The 15923-nt window shown below is 45.6% G+C and overlaps 1 protein-coding gene across 1 annotated transcript; it reads right to left on the reverse strand.

Moving 5' to 3' along the window:
- Window positions 1-3286: 3286 nt before the first annotated feature.
- ADM (adrenomedullin) lies at window positions 3287-6574 on the reverse strand. The gene is made up of 4 exons (XM_081013474.1): window positions 6410-6574; window positions 5662-5760; window positions 5193-5393; window positions 3287-4677 (listed from the first exon to the last, which is right to left on the reverse strand). Exons 2-4 carry the CDS (start codon window positions 5757-5759, stop codon window positions 4371-4373), a joined length of 606 nt encoding a protein of 201 aa, XP_080869600.1. The 5' UTR covers window position 5760; window positions 6410-6574; the 3' UTR covers window positions 3287-4370.
- Window positions 6575-15923: the final 9349 nt, after the last annotated feature.

Consider the following 15923-nt stretch of genomic DNA (forward strand, 5'->3'; position numbering starts at 1 on the left):
GAATACCCAAATAAGGCAAAATGTTTCAAGCATTTTTGGAAATGTTACATTGCTCTCACAAAATCTGCAGGTGCTGGTGTGTAAACAAGCAAAGCTAAACCCAGCTGCTACTACCACTTTGAATTATAATTATGTTTCAGATTATAATCCCTAAATAAATAAATAGAGATGAGGGCCTCTTTAAATGTACTTACCAAAGCTGGGATGTTTTGATGCATACTCAAACACATAACCAAAGTGATGCATCTCATATTCTCAACCCTTACTTTAACACTGCTACTATTACAGAGTAGCAATAATAAAATCATCATATCCTTGTGTAATAGCATTAGAAATAGTAGAAATGGTTCTAAAGTAACCATGTCCGTTTTTACAGACTAGAACATGGGGGCCAGGGGGCCAGATCCGGCCCAATCGCCTTCTAAATCCTGCCTGCATCTCTGGGTTATTTGTAGGGCCTGCCTGGTGTTTTTACATGAGTAGAATGTGTGCTTTTATTTAAAATGCATCTCTGGATTCTTTGTGGGGCATAGGAATTCGTTCATCCCCCCAAAAAATATAGTCCGCCCCCCACAAGGTCTGAGGGACAGTGAACCAGCCCCCTGCTGAAGAAGTCTGCTGACCCCTGGACTAGAACATGCTCAGACTCACTCTAAGGCATTAAGGAATAAAAATACCCCCAGAAAGTTATGTAAAGTTGGAAAACAATAAAAATGACAAGTAACTACTTTGATGAAGTGTGTGTGTGAGGGGGGTGGGGGGGGTAGAGAGAGAACAAAAGCAGGTTGTAATGGAAGTTTTAGGGACCCGGGTGGCGCTGTGGGTAAAAGCCTCAGCGCCTAGGACTTGCCGATCGAAAGGTCGGCGGTTCGAATCCCCGCGGCGGGGTGCGCTCCCGTCGTTCGGTCCCAGCGTCTGCCAACCTAGCAGTTCGAAAGCACCCCCGGGTGCAAGTAGATAAATAGGGACCGCTTACTAGCGGGAAGGTAAACGGCATTCCGTGTGCTGCGCTGGCTCGCCAGATGCAGCTTGTCACGCTAGCCACGTGACCCGGAAGTGTCTCTGGACAGCGCTGGCTCCCGGCCTCTAGAGTGAGATGAGCGCACAACCCTAGAGTCTGTCAAGACTGGCCCGTACGGGCAGGGGTACCTTTACCTTTACTTATGGAAGTTTTAGCAGCAGTAATAGCAAACATAATTACAATAGGAATTAGGAATGAAGAGAAATGACCATACTTTACCATCCTACATACATGGACATATATAACTGAAGGCTGCAGATGTAGCTGACAGTTAAACTCAGAGCATAAGAAGTAGCCATATGAATATAATGTTTACTTTATTTTTTGAATCCCAGTAACCTACATATTGTGTGCATGTAAATGAACACATGGTGGTACATTTCCTCTGAAGCTTTATGCATATCTACTTGGGTGGTTGAAGTAATTCAAAGTTTGCCTAAGGCATGTTGTTATCTAGGAGGAATGTCACGCTTGGTAGGTGTTTTTATTTATAGTTTGTACACTATTTGAAGAACATCAAATGCTTCTCTAATCGCTGCCTTTCTTGTACAGTGGTACCTCGGGTTAAGTACTTAATTCATTCCGGAGGTCTGTTCTTAACCTGAAACTGTTCTTAACCTGAAGCACCACTTTAGCTAATGGGGCCTCCTGCTGCCGCTGCGCTGCCAGAGCACGATTTCTGTTCTTATCCTGAAGCAAAGTTCTTAACCTGAAGCACTATTTCTGGGTTAGCGGAGTGTGTAACCTGAAGCGTATGTAACCCAAGGTACCACTGTACATGAGAATTGTGTTGCAGTACATGATGGGTGTGAACTATTCGGTTCATCTTGGAAATAATGCTCAAGTGAGAGTAGCATGACCAAGAGCTAGAAAGACCATAAATAAAGAAGGTATCTGGCTTCTTAAACGAGCATTTAGCTGCAGCTTCAAAAGTGTGGCATTGAAGAAAGCCAGAAACAAAGGAAAACATTCTGCATTTCTTAGATCTCTTGCCATAAGGACGTTTGTTACCGTAATTACATAAAAATCAATAAGCCTTAGTAAGATACCTTGTGGGAGTGGCAAAGTACTAGCTTGCAAGCAGAAGGTCCCAGGTTCAATCCTTGGCAACACTTGTTTTATTTAAGGATCAGCTACTTTGTAGAAGGTGATGTGAAAGACCTGTACCTGAAACCAGCTGTTGCCAGTGAGCAGCAGCAGCAGTAGCACTGGACTAGATGAATAAATTGCTATCGTACATGGAAAGTGGGTTACTGGCAAAACTCATAAATAGCAGTGGCAACTAAATTATTTCATGACTATTGCTAGTCCAATTTTGATGCTATTCAGCTAATGATAGAATTACTTCTGTTTGTATTTTGTTGAAGCATTTACAACTCCCAGCCTTAATCAGCATTGTGGCCGATGCTGTTATCAACCAGGATTTAAGATACTGCTGTCCAACTTATCTTTTCACATTACTCAAGGGTGCCTTTCCAGTCTCAAATTTACCCATTCCAGAAAGGTTTAATATTATGGTTATTTACTTAGTTCCAAAGAGGTTTACTATCACTACATAACAACCGAGCATAAATACAATCTGCTACAGATGATTTACAGCACTAACAGGCTTGGGAAACTGAACTGTAATAGTAATGGCTAAGTACTGCCAGTAGATGGTGCTGTGGTTACATAAATCTCTTATAGCGCGACACTAGGGTTGGAATGTTTCATGTTGTTTTTTGGTCTGTGGCTTTAGGAATGTGAGTTCTGCCCGCGATAATCCTCTGGGTTCAACCTGAACTGTGGCCCAGGAAATCCTTCAGAAATAACCTTGGAAGCTACCCTGACCATTTGCTTTTGGAACATGTTCCTTCTCTCTATAAATCTGTTTGTTGTGCAATGTGAAAGCAGTGCAGTTGTTTCCTCTGATTAATTGCAGCAAAAAAGAAAAAAAAACCAACCCAAAAAACCCTTGATGATCAATCCAAGCTCTGACATGTTTCAGCTTCACTTGAAACATGTATAAGGACTGGAGACCTTGGAGTTGCCTCAACAGCCCTCAGTCTTCACTTGAAAGCATTTATTATGACTTTATGATGTTTATTAGGTTGGACATATTTGGGGCAATTTTGGCTCAGAGTCCTGGCTTGGTGGAGAATGACAAATTACCTGCTGTTTAGCAGTTTTAAATCCATCTGATTCTAAAGATGGAAACTGAGTAAATAACAAGGCTCCCCCCTGTGCCAAGTTCACTGGTTTTATCTAAAAACACCAATCAGGAACTTTTTGTGTGATAATGTTTATTTTATTTTCACATGCTGCCCCTGGAGAGAACAGTGATACATTTTTTTACCAGTCCGGAATGTGATAAACCATGGCAAACAAGGAAAGAATATGACAACCAGATAAACCAAGTCAAAATGAAAACTGTAGGTGGCACAAGAAGGGGGCAAGCCCCCAACCCCAAGTAGTTTGCACCCCAATGCTGTACTATGTGGTTGCAGAAAGGCACTTTTCACATACCAGTTCTAACCGAAACTGGAGATTTACAATAAGGCTGCAGTCCTAAGCGTGCTTAGTAGTTAACCCCAATGAAACCAAGAGGACTGACTTCACAGAAAATTTGTTTAGAATAGGAGCGTTAATATGAAATATACCATCATTCATAAATAGATTGGGTACGACAAATCTTGCTGCCTCCACAACCCTCCCGTGGAAATGCATTGTGCCTCGCCAAAAAGAAAAATGGTTATGGTGCCACCAGGATGAAGACGAAGGTTGACATTCTCAATGTTAAAAAAAATAACGGAGTAAAAAACAATGCCCATACACAATATATATATTGTTATATATATATATATATAACATATAAAAATAACTCTGTAGTTAAAAAGAATACAAGGACAGGAGACAATTCTTTAAATACGGCGCATTCCTTTCATGCAAACATCCACCCAGCCACTCATTCCTGCTCAGCCGCTCGCGCCCACCGAGTCCATTGCACTTCGCCTGGCCAGGCCGTTCAAGTATAAGACAGCAGCCCCTGCCCAGAGAGGGGCTTGCGGGTCGCCAATTCCCTGCCGTGTGAAGGGGGGAGAGGAGGATAAGCGGGGAGACAGTCTATGGGGAGCAGAAGGGAAGAGCCCGTCACCACCGAAAGCTCACCACCACACAAGGGAGGGGAAAGGTCCTTTTTGGCACAGTTTCATCATTCCACTTCCGTCCCTCCAGGCGCAGCACGGGCTCAGCCGCCGCCCGCCTTGCCTCCCGCGGTAGCCTCCGGATCCCTGAAGGTGGGCGAGCCCCCTTTCCCCGCCTGCCGAGCGCCGAAGGCTCCCCTCGGGCAACAGGTCTCGGCCCTCGCTTGCTAGGGCTGCTGGGCCAGGGCCCCAGCCGAGCCGCCTTCCCGCAGCAAGGCCAGCAGGCGGGACGCTGTCCGTGTGCTTCTCCCGCTGAAGGAGGCGGCGGCGGCGGCGGCGGTGTCCAGCAGCGAGCGCCTCCTGCGGCGGCCGTAGCCCTGCGGGCCGAATTTCTCGGGAGGGGCGGAGACGTCCTTGTCCTTGTCCATGTAGTGGTGAATGATGTGCGCGAGGTTGTGCAGCGTGCACGTCCCGAACCCGCACATCTCCCTCCAGTTCCGGATGTTGGGCGCCTGGTTGCTCTTCGCGCGAAGGCTGTTGCGGAGGAAGCAAGAAGAGAGAAGGCGGCGGGAGTCAGCGAGGTCAGGCGGGAAACCGCAGCCGCCTGGCTGGACGGGACTACAGCTCCCACCGTCCCTTACCCATTGGGGCTCATGGGAGCTGCAGCTCCACGGAAATAGTGGCAGGGGGAAGAGCAGCTTTGTCGCCTCAGAAGGGCAGCTAGCCCAGCCGGGGTTATTTCACAAGGACCGAGGCATTTTCCTCTTCCCTTTTTCCGCCCCCCACCACTACCACGTGGTTTGTTTCCAGTCCTTAAACCGCCGAGCGCAGCAAACGTATGATTAACATCGCGCTGCTGTCAGTCGCTTTGGGCCCCTTCCGAAGGGACGTCCCCCAGCGGGAACTCTGCGCGCCCTCCCCGCAGCCCAGCCTGCGCTCTCCCGCCAAAAGCGCCGCTCACTCTCCCCGCCCCCCAACAAGCTGCTTCCAGCCATCGCCTCAGCAGTAATAGCCCCATGAGGGAAGAATAATAATAGTCAGATAATTACCTGTCCAGGCTGCGCGTGGGCCTCTTCACTCCGGCAGCCGCCTGGGCCGCGGTGAGCGCCGGCCTGTGCTCAGCTGCTGCTGCTGCTGCTGCTGCTGCTGCCTGACTGCCTGCGGGACTCTTGCCTTCTCCGAGGGCCGCCGCCTGCGCCGCGGTGAGCGGTGGCACCGGCCCGTCCCGCCGGGCTCGCCAGCTGCTCCACCTGAGGAGAGGCAGGGGAGGCCGGTGAGAGAGGGAAGGAAGGAAGGGGGCGCTGAGGGGGAAGAAAGCCAGCCCGCCCGAGGGGACTCCTGCCTTCGGAGGGCAGGTTGCAGCGCAGGCGTCTCGGCGAGGGCACGGGGAGGAGGAGCACCGGGGGCGGAGCGCCTTGCGCCCTCCGCTCCAGCCGAAGCCTCCGCTCTGCGCTTCCCTCGGCGCCCTCGAAGATGTTGCCTCCCCCCGTGGGATAAGCTCCGACGACGGCTACTTACTTTCTCTTGAAGTCCGACGCGATGTCTAGCTTGGCAGCCTCCACCCCGAAGAAGGAGACGGAGCCCAGGTAGAGCAGGGCGAGGGAAACCACTTTCATCCTGGCCAGGGAGAGAAGAGGAGGTGTTAGCAGCCCTTTCCTCCTCCAAAGGGCGGCGGGGGTGGTGGCGAGACGCGCAACGACACACGCACCGTCTCTCTCTCTCTCTCGCCTTGCTCGGGGGGCAACTAACTAGGGGTCCCCGGGAGGGGTGCTCCTTCCTTCTGCCTTCCCTCCGCCGCCCTGTCCCGGAGCACCGGGGACTCGTGACGCTCGCGTCCAGTATTTGCTCAGCCATTCATCACGGCAGGCTGACCCAGGGGGCCTCGTCTCCCGCGTGCACATTTGTCAAGCTTTCGATTTGCTCAGAAAGGTGAAGGCTAAGCTCCCCTTTTCCCAGGCTCCAGCGTGTCACGAACAACACCTTGATTCTCATGCCCTTCGATGAAGGCAGCGCTCTCTCAAGCCGGCTGCGCTCCCTCCCTCTCTCCCACCCCACACCGCGGGGCGCGGAGATCAACTCAAGCGCTACTCCTTTCACTCCGCGCCAGTCCCTCCAGTTTCCAAAGCGGGGCCGCTGACTTGTAACCCGAACTCCCCCCCCCCCCATGTGCTAAAGACGCAAAACTTTGCCAGCTCTGCTGTCGACCCCCTCCCCTCCTTGCGTGCTTCTTTCCCCATCCAGTTAACGAGCGAGGAAAAGCGCAGACCTGATAGCGAAGATAATCCACTGAAGTCCGGCTGTGCGCACACTGGATCCTTGCTTGACGGTAAATCCCCAAAATATAAAGGTATCCCAGTTCCTCCCAAGAGCTCCTCTGCTCCGAGCCCGTCCTGCGCGCCACTGAAGTTTCTACTGACTGTTCAGCGCTCAACTTTGCGCCCTTTTATAGAGCAGCGCCTGGGAGGTGGGGGGGCAGGGGGCGGGGCTAGGTATGACTTTCGGGTGCGGATTAGTCAGGCCGCGGGGGGCAGGCGACGCTTGGAAACGAGGCCACTTTGCACCGCTTCTCGGCGGAATCGCCTGGGGTCAGGCATGTCAGCGGGCATACGCCGCCCCCCGAGTGACACCAGTTGTGCCCCCGGCGAAATCCAGCGGAGCTGCCGCGCTGCCCTGGCGCGGGTGCTGGGCCTTCAGCTTAGTCAGCCCCGCTAGAGCGAACCAGCCAGGTCAAACTGGTCTCTCATTCTCTTTCCAGTAGGGGCTTCTGCAAAAAAAGAAAAGAAAAGAAAGCGCCCCTATGCAGGGCATGAGCGCGACGGACTTCTCCCGTTGTTTGCCCTCCAGCACCCGGTTACCCAGATTTAGAGTACCTCTGCACATGGAGGTTCATGAAGCAATCTTGGCAGACCTATTCCCTGTCGATCCTCTCTCCCTCCCGAACTATGTTTATACTGCAAGCTGCAGTTTACAGCCAAGATCCACCAAAATATTGGTGGAAGTGGTTATAGTTACAGAATTGGCGGCGAGAAACGACCAAGCCAGTCGTGCCTTATCATCAAAGAAGCGCGATTAGTGAGCCAGCTAATCTTAACCCAGAGCTTTGGCTTGTCCTTAGTAATCATATTCGGAGGAAAGACCAACACGTCCAAACTGTAAAGGCTGGAATAAACTCCTGGCCAAATATTTATCAGTTGTTTGTTTGCTTTCAACTAGGAGAAAGCAAAGCTTGCTTTTTAACTGGGAGATACCTGAACAGTGGGAAGGATTATTATTGTGACTATTTTGCAATGGCTAGGGAGAAAGGGACGGACATGTAGCACTTTGTTTACGGGATATCAGTCGCGCCGATCTGATTCCTCCCTTACACAGGAGCTTTCTCTTCACCGCTGCTGCTCTCCTGCCCTGTGCGATCTTTCTCCAGCCGCAAAGCTTACGCTCCCTCGCACACGTAGCCTCCTGGCTTCTTGGAGCGGCTCGCCCAGACTGAACCAGTTGGATCTCTCTCCCGGGCGCCTGCAAATCAGCGCAAATCTCTGAGCAGGGTGGTTTTCTTTTCGTTTCCCCGCGCGGGAGTTTCCTTCGAGTGCCTTTACTGCCAAGAAATCTCAAAGACCTAAAAATAGATTTTCTAAAAAATCCCGGGGCATTTTCTTTTCCCGCAGGCCATTTCTGCGAAGAAGTGAGCGGCTGGAGCCAGCAGGTGTACGCGCGCACGGATAGATGCGCCGCGTTGTGCTGCCCTGCCATAGCAATCGTGGCACGCCATGGGTCTGGGAGAGGGGTGGGGATGGAGAGGATCGAGGCTTCCCTTCACTTGCTCGAATGACTCAGTCGCAGAAAGGTGATTCCTCCCTTGCCAGCAGCGCTCAGGGAGTTCCTTTGCCTCTCCTGCCTTTGCTTGGAAAGTCTGCAGAGGCGAACAGATGCGGTGCTCCAGAGCATGGCTTGCACATACCCATTAACGTCCAGCTACTTGTCTTAGCACCTTGTGCATATGTGACCTTTATTTCTTGATTGCTTTGCTATGCTGTGAGGTAACTGCAGCTTTTATTTCCAGATAGCAGCAAGCCTGCCTCTTGAGCAGCGAGCGAAGGGGCTCTTCAGCCAAGGTAAGACTTGCGGCAGAGGAGTGCGGCATACCTTTAGCGATAATTGGGAGCAACTTGGATAAAGTAAATGCCGCTGAAAGTAAGGACCCTTTCTAATCAACGTTAAGCACTTTATTCTTTTTAAAAAATACAGACCTAGCAGTTGCATTCTGGTACTTCAATATATCTTGTACATATGAAGCTGCATAATACTGAGTCAGCCTGTGAAGGCTGTAATCCTGTACCAATTTCCCTGGGAGCAAGTCCCACTGAGCCCAGTGGGACTTAACTTCTGGCTAGACCTGCATAGGATCGGTGTGGGGTGTTGTTTCTTTGGTGTAAGTATATGTATGCTTTTGTGTTACAGTACAGTGGTACCTCAGGTTAAGTACTTAATTCGTTTCGGAGGTTCGTTCTTAACCTGAAACTGTTCTTAACCTGAAGCACCACTTTAGCTAATGGGGCCTCCTGCTGCCGCCGCACCGCCACAGCACGATTTTTGTTCTCATCCTGAAGCAAAGTTCTTAACCCGAAGCACTATTTCTGGGTTAGTGGAGTCTGTAACCTGAAGTGTATGTAACCTGAAGCATATGCAACCCAAGGTACCACTGTACTCTTAGAAGTTAACTCTGTTTGGCTTCATGAAGATTGATTACCGTATCTATTTTGTATCATTTATACTCTGGGGCCAATATAGTGCCAACAGTAGTTATGTATCTCTGATAATCACCACTTGACTAGACTTTGAGAAACACAAAATGAAGCTGAATAATGAAGCGACAACCAACATATACAAAAGGGTGATTTCTAGTTGGGTAATTCCTCGATTTCTACAACAAAATTACAATGCTATCCTTTCTGTGTGACAATGCAAATGTTTAAGGAAATGGTTATTGCTTCTCTTAACTTCCAGTAAGCTGAAGCTCTGGGAATATCAGAGGCTGTAGCCAAGTGGGTGTGGACTTAGTCCGCAATCGGGATGGGAGATTCATGTAAGAAGAGCAGGATATGCATACAATAAATAAATACTGTTTGAAAAGAGCTTCCATCTAAGACAACATGTTTCTCTAAATTTAGGAAAGTACCTATAAATTTCTGGATCAAAGGGAAATAGCAGCATCTGAGCTGTTCCAAGAAACAGTTCTGGAAGAGTTCTAGATGGACTGACGATATGTGATAAATCATTAATTGTTGATATTTTCAACACACCCAGCAATGCCAGTTCATGAGTAGGTGCAGATAAAAGGCCACTTCTCAGCAGCATGAAATTTGGAAGTGTACTCATTTTTCAATAACACCTCTGCTCTCTTCCTACCCATATTTTCATTTTTCCATCTAAAGAAGGTTTATCTATGATGCAATGGATGCAATTACTTCTCTGCCCTCTGTTTTTTTTGCCTTACTTTGTTTCTGCTTTTTCTTTTGTACCATATTGCATTACAACACTGGAAATTTCAATAAAAACTACTACCAAAAAAAAGTTTGTCCTTGATTATTAGGATAGTCTGCTGTGTGTGAGTGGAGGACCCTCTTATAATGTTAATCCCCCAAATGCTAACACACAGCACTAATCCTTCATGTACTTATTAGCTATGAGGCCATCTTCGTCTGTTCAGCTTTGTGCAGGCTCTGGGTAGATGAAGGCAACTGCTAAGGTACTTGTGGTCCTAAAGCATTTTAAGTCACCATAGTTCACTTCAGTGCAAGCATTTTTAATTGTGCCCAGAAACAGACTAAGAGCCAGTTGAGCAATCTCAAAAGTGGCAGTCTAATAAGTCAGTAATTCGAAATCAACTGCATTTTTAACTAATGGCAACTTCCAAACAATCTTCAAAGGCAGCTGCAATAATACATTGCAATAATCCAAATGGCTTGCATCATAACTAAAAAAAATTGCAAACATTACTGTGTTAGTATATTATAAGCAGCATCATAAGATCAACCACAGACAACAACAGTGGAAATGTTTTCGAAGGACAGGCTATATATACATGCTTAGGTACGTGTCGAGAACAATATTGCCATGGTGAATATTATGAAGCTTGGAATTTTTAAGACTGTGTCCCAGTGTCTTTCCTGTTTGTCCCTCAGTTACCCATATCTACTGTAAGACATGTGCAGGGTTGCCAGTGCTATTAACTGTAATTAAAGTTCATATGGCCTCTTTTAACTGAAAAGGTGTCATGCATCATTACTTTTTGCAAAGGGACAATGGTTCATATTACTTACTACACAACTGAGGAACCAAGTCACCTTTTCCAAATCTATGTTCTGCACCAAAAACCTGTGCAACTTTTGCAGTATGTATTCCGTCTCATTTCTCAAATAATTTGGAAATGTTTTGTAATGATGGCAGAGGGTGAAATCATGTGCTGTATCACAATATAATTCCCCCCACATCTCCTTCCTCAGCACACACGCCAAATCTGTTCTCAGTGGGTCTCCCCAATCCTCCAGAGCCGATGTGGAGGTTGGGCTGCAATGCACATGGGGGGAGAAGAGGAGGGGGAAGTTTTATTTCAAAAGCAGAAGTTCTTGTACAGATGGGGTGACTTGGTTGGACACAACCCCATGGATAGATAGGAAACAGGAGCAGGCCAAGGTAACCATGGTGGAAGGACAGCAATGTATGCAAGACATTGTATATTCATTCATTCAGCTTAAGTCCTATGGTTTCTGAAAATGCTCACATTTCACATTTTTATGTGTACAGAAACTTAACATGAGATGCCATTTTGTGAGGTAACAAAGGAATCATGGGTGGATCAACAGAACACAAGTCTGACACAGTGCAGATAGTTGGACTGCGTGCAATCAATGTGTATCCACATCAAAGTACCACATGTGGTATTTGTTATATGTAGCACACTTTTTACACACAGTATCTCCAGATTAAGCCCACAATTATCAGATAGTGACTATACTGAGATAAATCCTCAAAGAGGTAGGAGTGGTTTGAGGTTACCAGTCTTACCATCCAGTCTTGATTCTAACGAATTTATCTTGCTGATATGGTAGCCAGTTCCAGGCCCTTGATCTCTGATGCATGCATGGAACAGCTTCCCTCTCCTCCACGGAGGTCTCTGATCTCACACACTGATCTCTCCATTTGAGTGACAGTCCAAGGGCTAAACTACACATGATGCTGAGTTGTGTGTCAATAAGAGCTTCTTAACCCTTTCTCCTGTGGCAATTTTTCCACTAAAACTTGCTTCTGAAAGCTTTTCCTAGGTATACAGTGTGGAGATGTTTTGGTGCTCACTTGTGGTGGGGGCAAGGCAGTTCCCCTGCCCTGGCAGTCTGCTGTGAATTGCAGCCCCCGTGGCTGTATTTTCTTTTTTAAAAAAATACACAGGAGGAATGCATGACTGGGCATCACAACTGCTTTCCCCTTAAAACGTTTATGTACCTAGATGCCTGAGACACCGAAGCTTGTGGGGTTTGTTGTTGTTTAGTCGTTTAGCCGTGTCCGACTCTTCGTGACCCCATGGACCAGAGCACGCCAGGCACTCCTGTCTTCCACTGCCTCCTGCAGTTCGGTCAAACACATGCTGGTAGCTTCGAGAACACTATCCAACCATCTCGTCCTCTGTCGTCCCCTTCTCCTTGTGACCTCCATCTTTCCCAACATCAGGGTCTTTTCCAGGGAGTCTTCTCTTCTCATGAGGTGGCCAAAGTATTGGAGCCTCAGCTTCACGATCTGTCCTTCCAGTGAGCACTCAGGGCTGATTTCCTTAAGAATGGATAGGTTTGATCTTCTTGTTGTCCATGGGACTCTCAAGAGTCTCCTCCAGCACCATAATTCAAAAGCATCTTCAGCGACCATATGCAAGTCAAGAGAAGCATAACTTAGACACAGCCTTCTTCAAAACTGCTAAGGACCTGTTCAAGGGGAAAGCAATCCATGGCTCAGCCTCAAGGAGAAGACTTTGACTCAGCCTTCGAGGCCAGAGACATTTTGAATGAATAGCCCAAAGCCTCTTCTCCACCAGTGTGTTCCAATAAATTATGTGAAAGGAGACTGCCCACCACCTTGTTTCATTGTAAGCCTCTGAGTAAAAAGACAGAAGGCATATCGGGAAAGCAAGACTTTCAGTTCTGCCCTTTAAGGGATTCTGCCAGCTCACAACTGCAAAATGGCGCTTGGGCACTCAGCAGGTGCCTCCACTATTTAAAGCTAATTTTGGCTCTGACCTTCATTAGAGTAATGCCTGTTGGCTCTGGGAGCTCTCCCAGGTCCTGCTGAACTTGACTCTGACTTGTCCCTTTCTATCTACTTATTGCTTTCTGTCACCTCTTGCTCTAAACTCTAGAGCTAATACGCTGCTTCTCTGCAAACCAGCAGAATACCCCTGTAATCCACATTTTAAATATTTCACTTATACTATAAGTCTGAAAATGCTTTGTTTACATATGTCATATGTCAACTTATTAGAAGGTATGATTATTGTGCCATGCTTTCTGTTGTAAGGCATGCACTAAACTGTTAATCATTGACTGACAAATAGTAGGTTCATGCCTGCAATTATAATTGGAATTCCTAACCAATGTCATTTCCATCTTGCCTGGTTTCAATTTCATCTACATTTGCAGGACACTGGCCAAAGAGCTACTTCTGGAGAGCAATCAGAAAAATAGTTTTGAAATTAACCCCTGCCCCAGACTGTGGGAAAGGAAGTACATACCCTCCACATTACCCTTGTCTATAGAAGTCAACGTAACAAATGTGATCCATGGAATTCTGCGGAAGAAGGAAAAAGATTTGCAATGCGAAAAATGCTATACAACGGAGCACACTTGCATCCTTCCACATACCCAAGAGAAGAGATGGTTTGCGGGGGTACTTCCCTGACAGAGTTTTCTGTAGAAAAATAGCCAGGAAGTGAATAAGATGTAAGAAATGCTTGCTCATTGCTTACATGTATTGTGTACCTTTTGACCTTGCTAAATCTCCTCTCCCCCATTTCTCCCCATGAGATGGTCAGATGATAAATGTGATAAATATGAATCACCTACTTAAATACCTCCTGTAGTTTCAGTGCTATAGTTATGGCCCTTTGTTGTACATGATTAAATGGTTGCGGTATTCCCCCTCAAAAATGTCTCTGGATTTCAGAAGAGAAAGAAATGTTCTTTGTTTCTTTCATTCTTCAGAGGAAGGCTGTATTGTATAATTCATAATTATTGTTGCTCAATCCTTTTCTATTTCAGTCAAGCAATGACAGTGCACGCTATAGTTTTGTAATTATAGAATTTACAACCCCTACATTTCCCACTAGAAGTTTCAGCCGTTAGGCCCTAAGTAAAAAATTTCACATGACCTGAAAAATATTACCCCATTAATTTACTGTCTGTGAAATACAAGCTATTGTAAATTTAGCCACATGTGCACACACACACACACACACACACACACACCAGCCACAGTTACCGTTAGGAAAGTTTTGACTTTTAAAAAAACTAGCAATGTATTCCACCCTGGTATGGTTAGATATTACCATGCAATAATAAAATACAAGGAAATATTTTAAGAAATATATGTTGGAAGCAAGTCTTGTCAAGGACAACAATCTTTACAGGTTTATTTATCCTGATTAATAATTGTATTGATTAATTTTTTGGAATCTATATATTGTGCATTAGTAACTCTAAGTCTCAATTGGAGGAATATTTAGATTATAAGTTAGTATTTCAACAATTAAGTCCAAAATACTGGCATTGTGTGAAGGCATGAAACAAGAAATCTACAAAATATTTTCAGTAGTGCCTAAGACCAGCAGCAATATAGATGTAACAGATATATTTAATATAGAAAACACTGACTCTATAAATCACTGACATTATGCTTTAATAAATCCACAGTAGGTTAATGCATTCACTACAATTAATGGCATTATAAGCATGGTGAGAAAAATTGCTTTGCAACAACTTTGTTTATTTTTAGATTAGAATATGCTTTTGTTTAGAAAATAATTTTTCATAGCAACTTACCCTATTATTCAGTAGCAAATTTTGACAAACTATGCTCCTTTCCATTTGGATTCTATAATTCAGTGTGCTTAACTTAGAAGTACATTCCATTGAACATATTTATGAATTACTATTTATGAATAACTGTGCATAAGATTGCTCTGTAACTGTGCTACATTGACTTCCATATAAAATAATGCCTTGAATTAAAAAAACACACACACTTTATTACATGTGAACAAACATATGCCTTTGCTGAACATAAGTCCATTTATTTACAAAGCAACTGGAGGGGACTCCAATTTGTGGTAGTAGAGCAGCATGTGTTTTACCTTCCCCTCCAAGACATTTTTCCACTCTAAATCGCTTTCCTTAACCTATTGGTCCTGAGTTGCTGGGGGGGGGGGATATACGAATAATGCACATACCTGTATGTTTTCCCCAGTAAGAGCTAATAGCATTTAGTAAATCCTACTGAATTGAATAGAATTTACTCTCAGGGTAAGTGTAAAGCAGGGATAGCCAAGGGATAGCTCTCCAGATGTTGTTGAACTCCAACTTCCATCATCTCAGGTCATTGATCATGCTGGTTGAAGCTGATGGGAATTGGAGTCCAACAATATATGGATTATGGCACCATATTAGCTAGCCCCATATTAGCTCACAGGAACTCAGTTCCAGTACCTCTCCACTGGGTGCCATTGCCATTCTAAGAGAACAAGGGAGATGTTCATGGTGTATTCCGGCACCTTTTTTTAGAAAAACAGCACTGGCTAACCCTAGTGTAAAGGATTTCAGTTTTAGGCTGGGAAATAGCACTGGGAGCAAGTGATTAATTGGGAGCTCTAATCAGAATTGGAGCCCTCTGTAGCTGCTTTAAAGTAAATCCATCAATTGAACAAACAGGAGATTTGATCAAGGACTTCTGTACTTTGACAGTTGTTGTGGAAGTGAAATTTTGACAGGTGCACTTTGTCAAGGAAGATAGGGAAAGGTGTCTTCATGGATTTCCTTCTCCTCAATTATTAAGGTTGCCCTGTGCCAAGACCGAAGGAGGTTATTGGTTTACTACCCACAAAGTAGTATAATTTCAGAATAAATTTCCGCATTAAAGCAGAATACGTATTCATTCGTGACTGGAAAACATGCAGATGAGCTGAAGTGCTGTGGATGTACTGGGTGATCATTAAAGTGATGATATCATTTAAAAAAAATCAGGCTGTTTCTTTAAAATTAAACCTTGGGGAAACAATATAGATTGCTTCTGAGACGACTGACCTTTTGAAACTGGTCTGTTTCATCTTCTAGGATTCAGAACAGTTTTACTAAATTGTTTGGAATTGTTTACACAGAATAAAACATTTCCTCTGTATGTTTATACATAAAAGTGGCACCGAGACTTCCAAAGTATTTGATAGCATTTGCAGTATTAAAAAAATGGAAGCTTTCTGTCCTCAACCAGTTCAGAAAATTCACAGTTAGAGTAATGAGAAAAGACTTCCCTTTCATTTTAATGTATTTTGTATCCTGTGAAACAGCCCTAAGATGTAAATGGCACCTTCCATGTGCATTGTTAGCATACACTCAAGTCATTCTGTCAAACAACATCCAAACACCAGCACTATGCTTGCAGTTTCTGACAAGCCAATTTCACTCTCATGGCTAAGACCAAAGAGGTTTCATTTTTGCCATCTATTAATAGCAATCTGAAATCATTGTCTT

This window comes from Podarcis pityusensis (assembly GCF_964106645.2).
Source record: "Podarcis pityusensis genome assembly, chromosome: 1".
NCBI lineage: Eukaryota > Metazoa > Chordata > Lepidosauria > Squamata > Lacertidae > Podarcis > Podarcis pityusensis.

Coding starts and splice junctions, on each gene's coding strand:
- ADM (XM_081013474.1), bottom strand. CDS start 5,759: ATGAAAGTGGTTTCCCTCGCCCTGCTCTACCTGGGCTCCGTCTCCTTC. Junction 5,394..5,661: donor GCGTCGGACTTCAAGAGAAA/GTAAGTAGCCGT, acceptor GCCTCTCCTCAG/GTGGAGCAGCTGGCGAGCCC. Junction 4,678..5,192: donor CCCACGCGCAGCCTGGACAG/GTAATTATCTGA, acceptor CCTCCGCAACAG/CCTTCGCGCGAAGAGCAACC.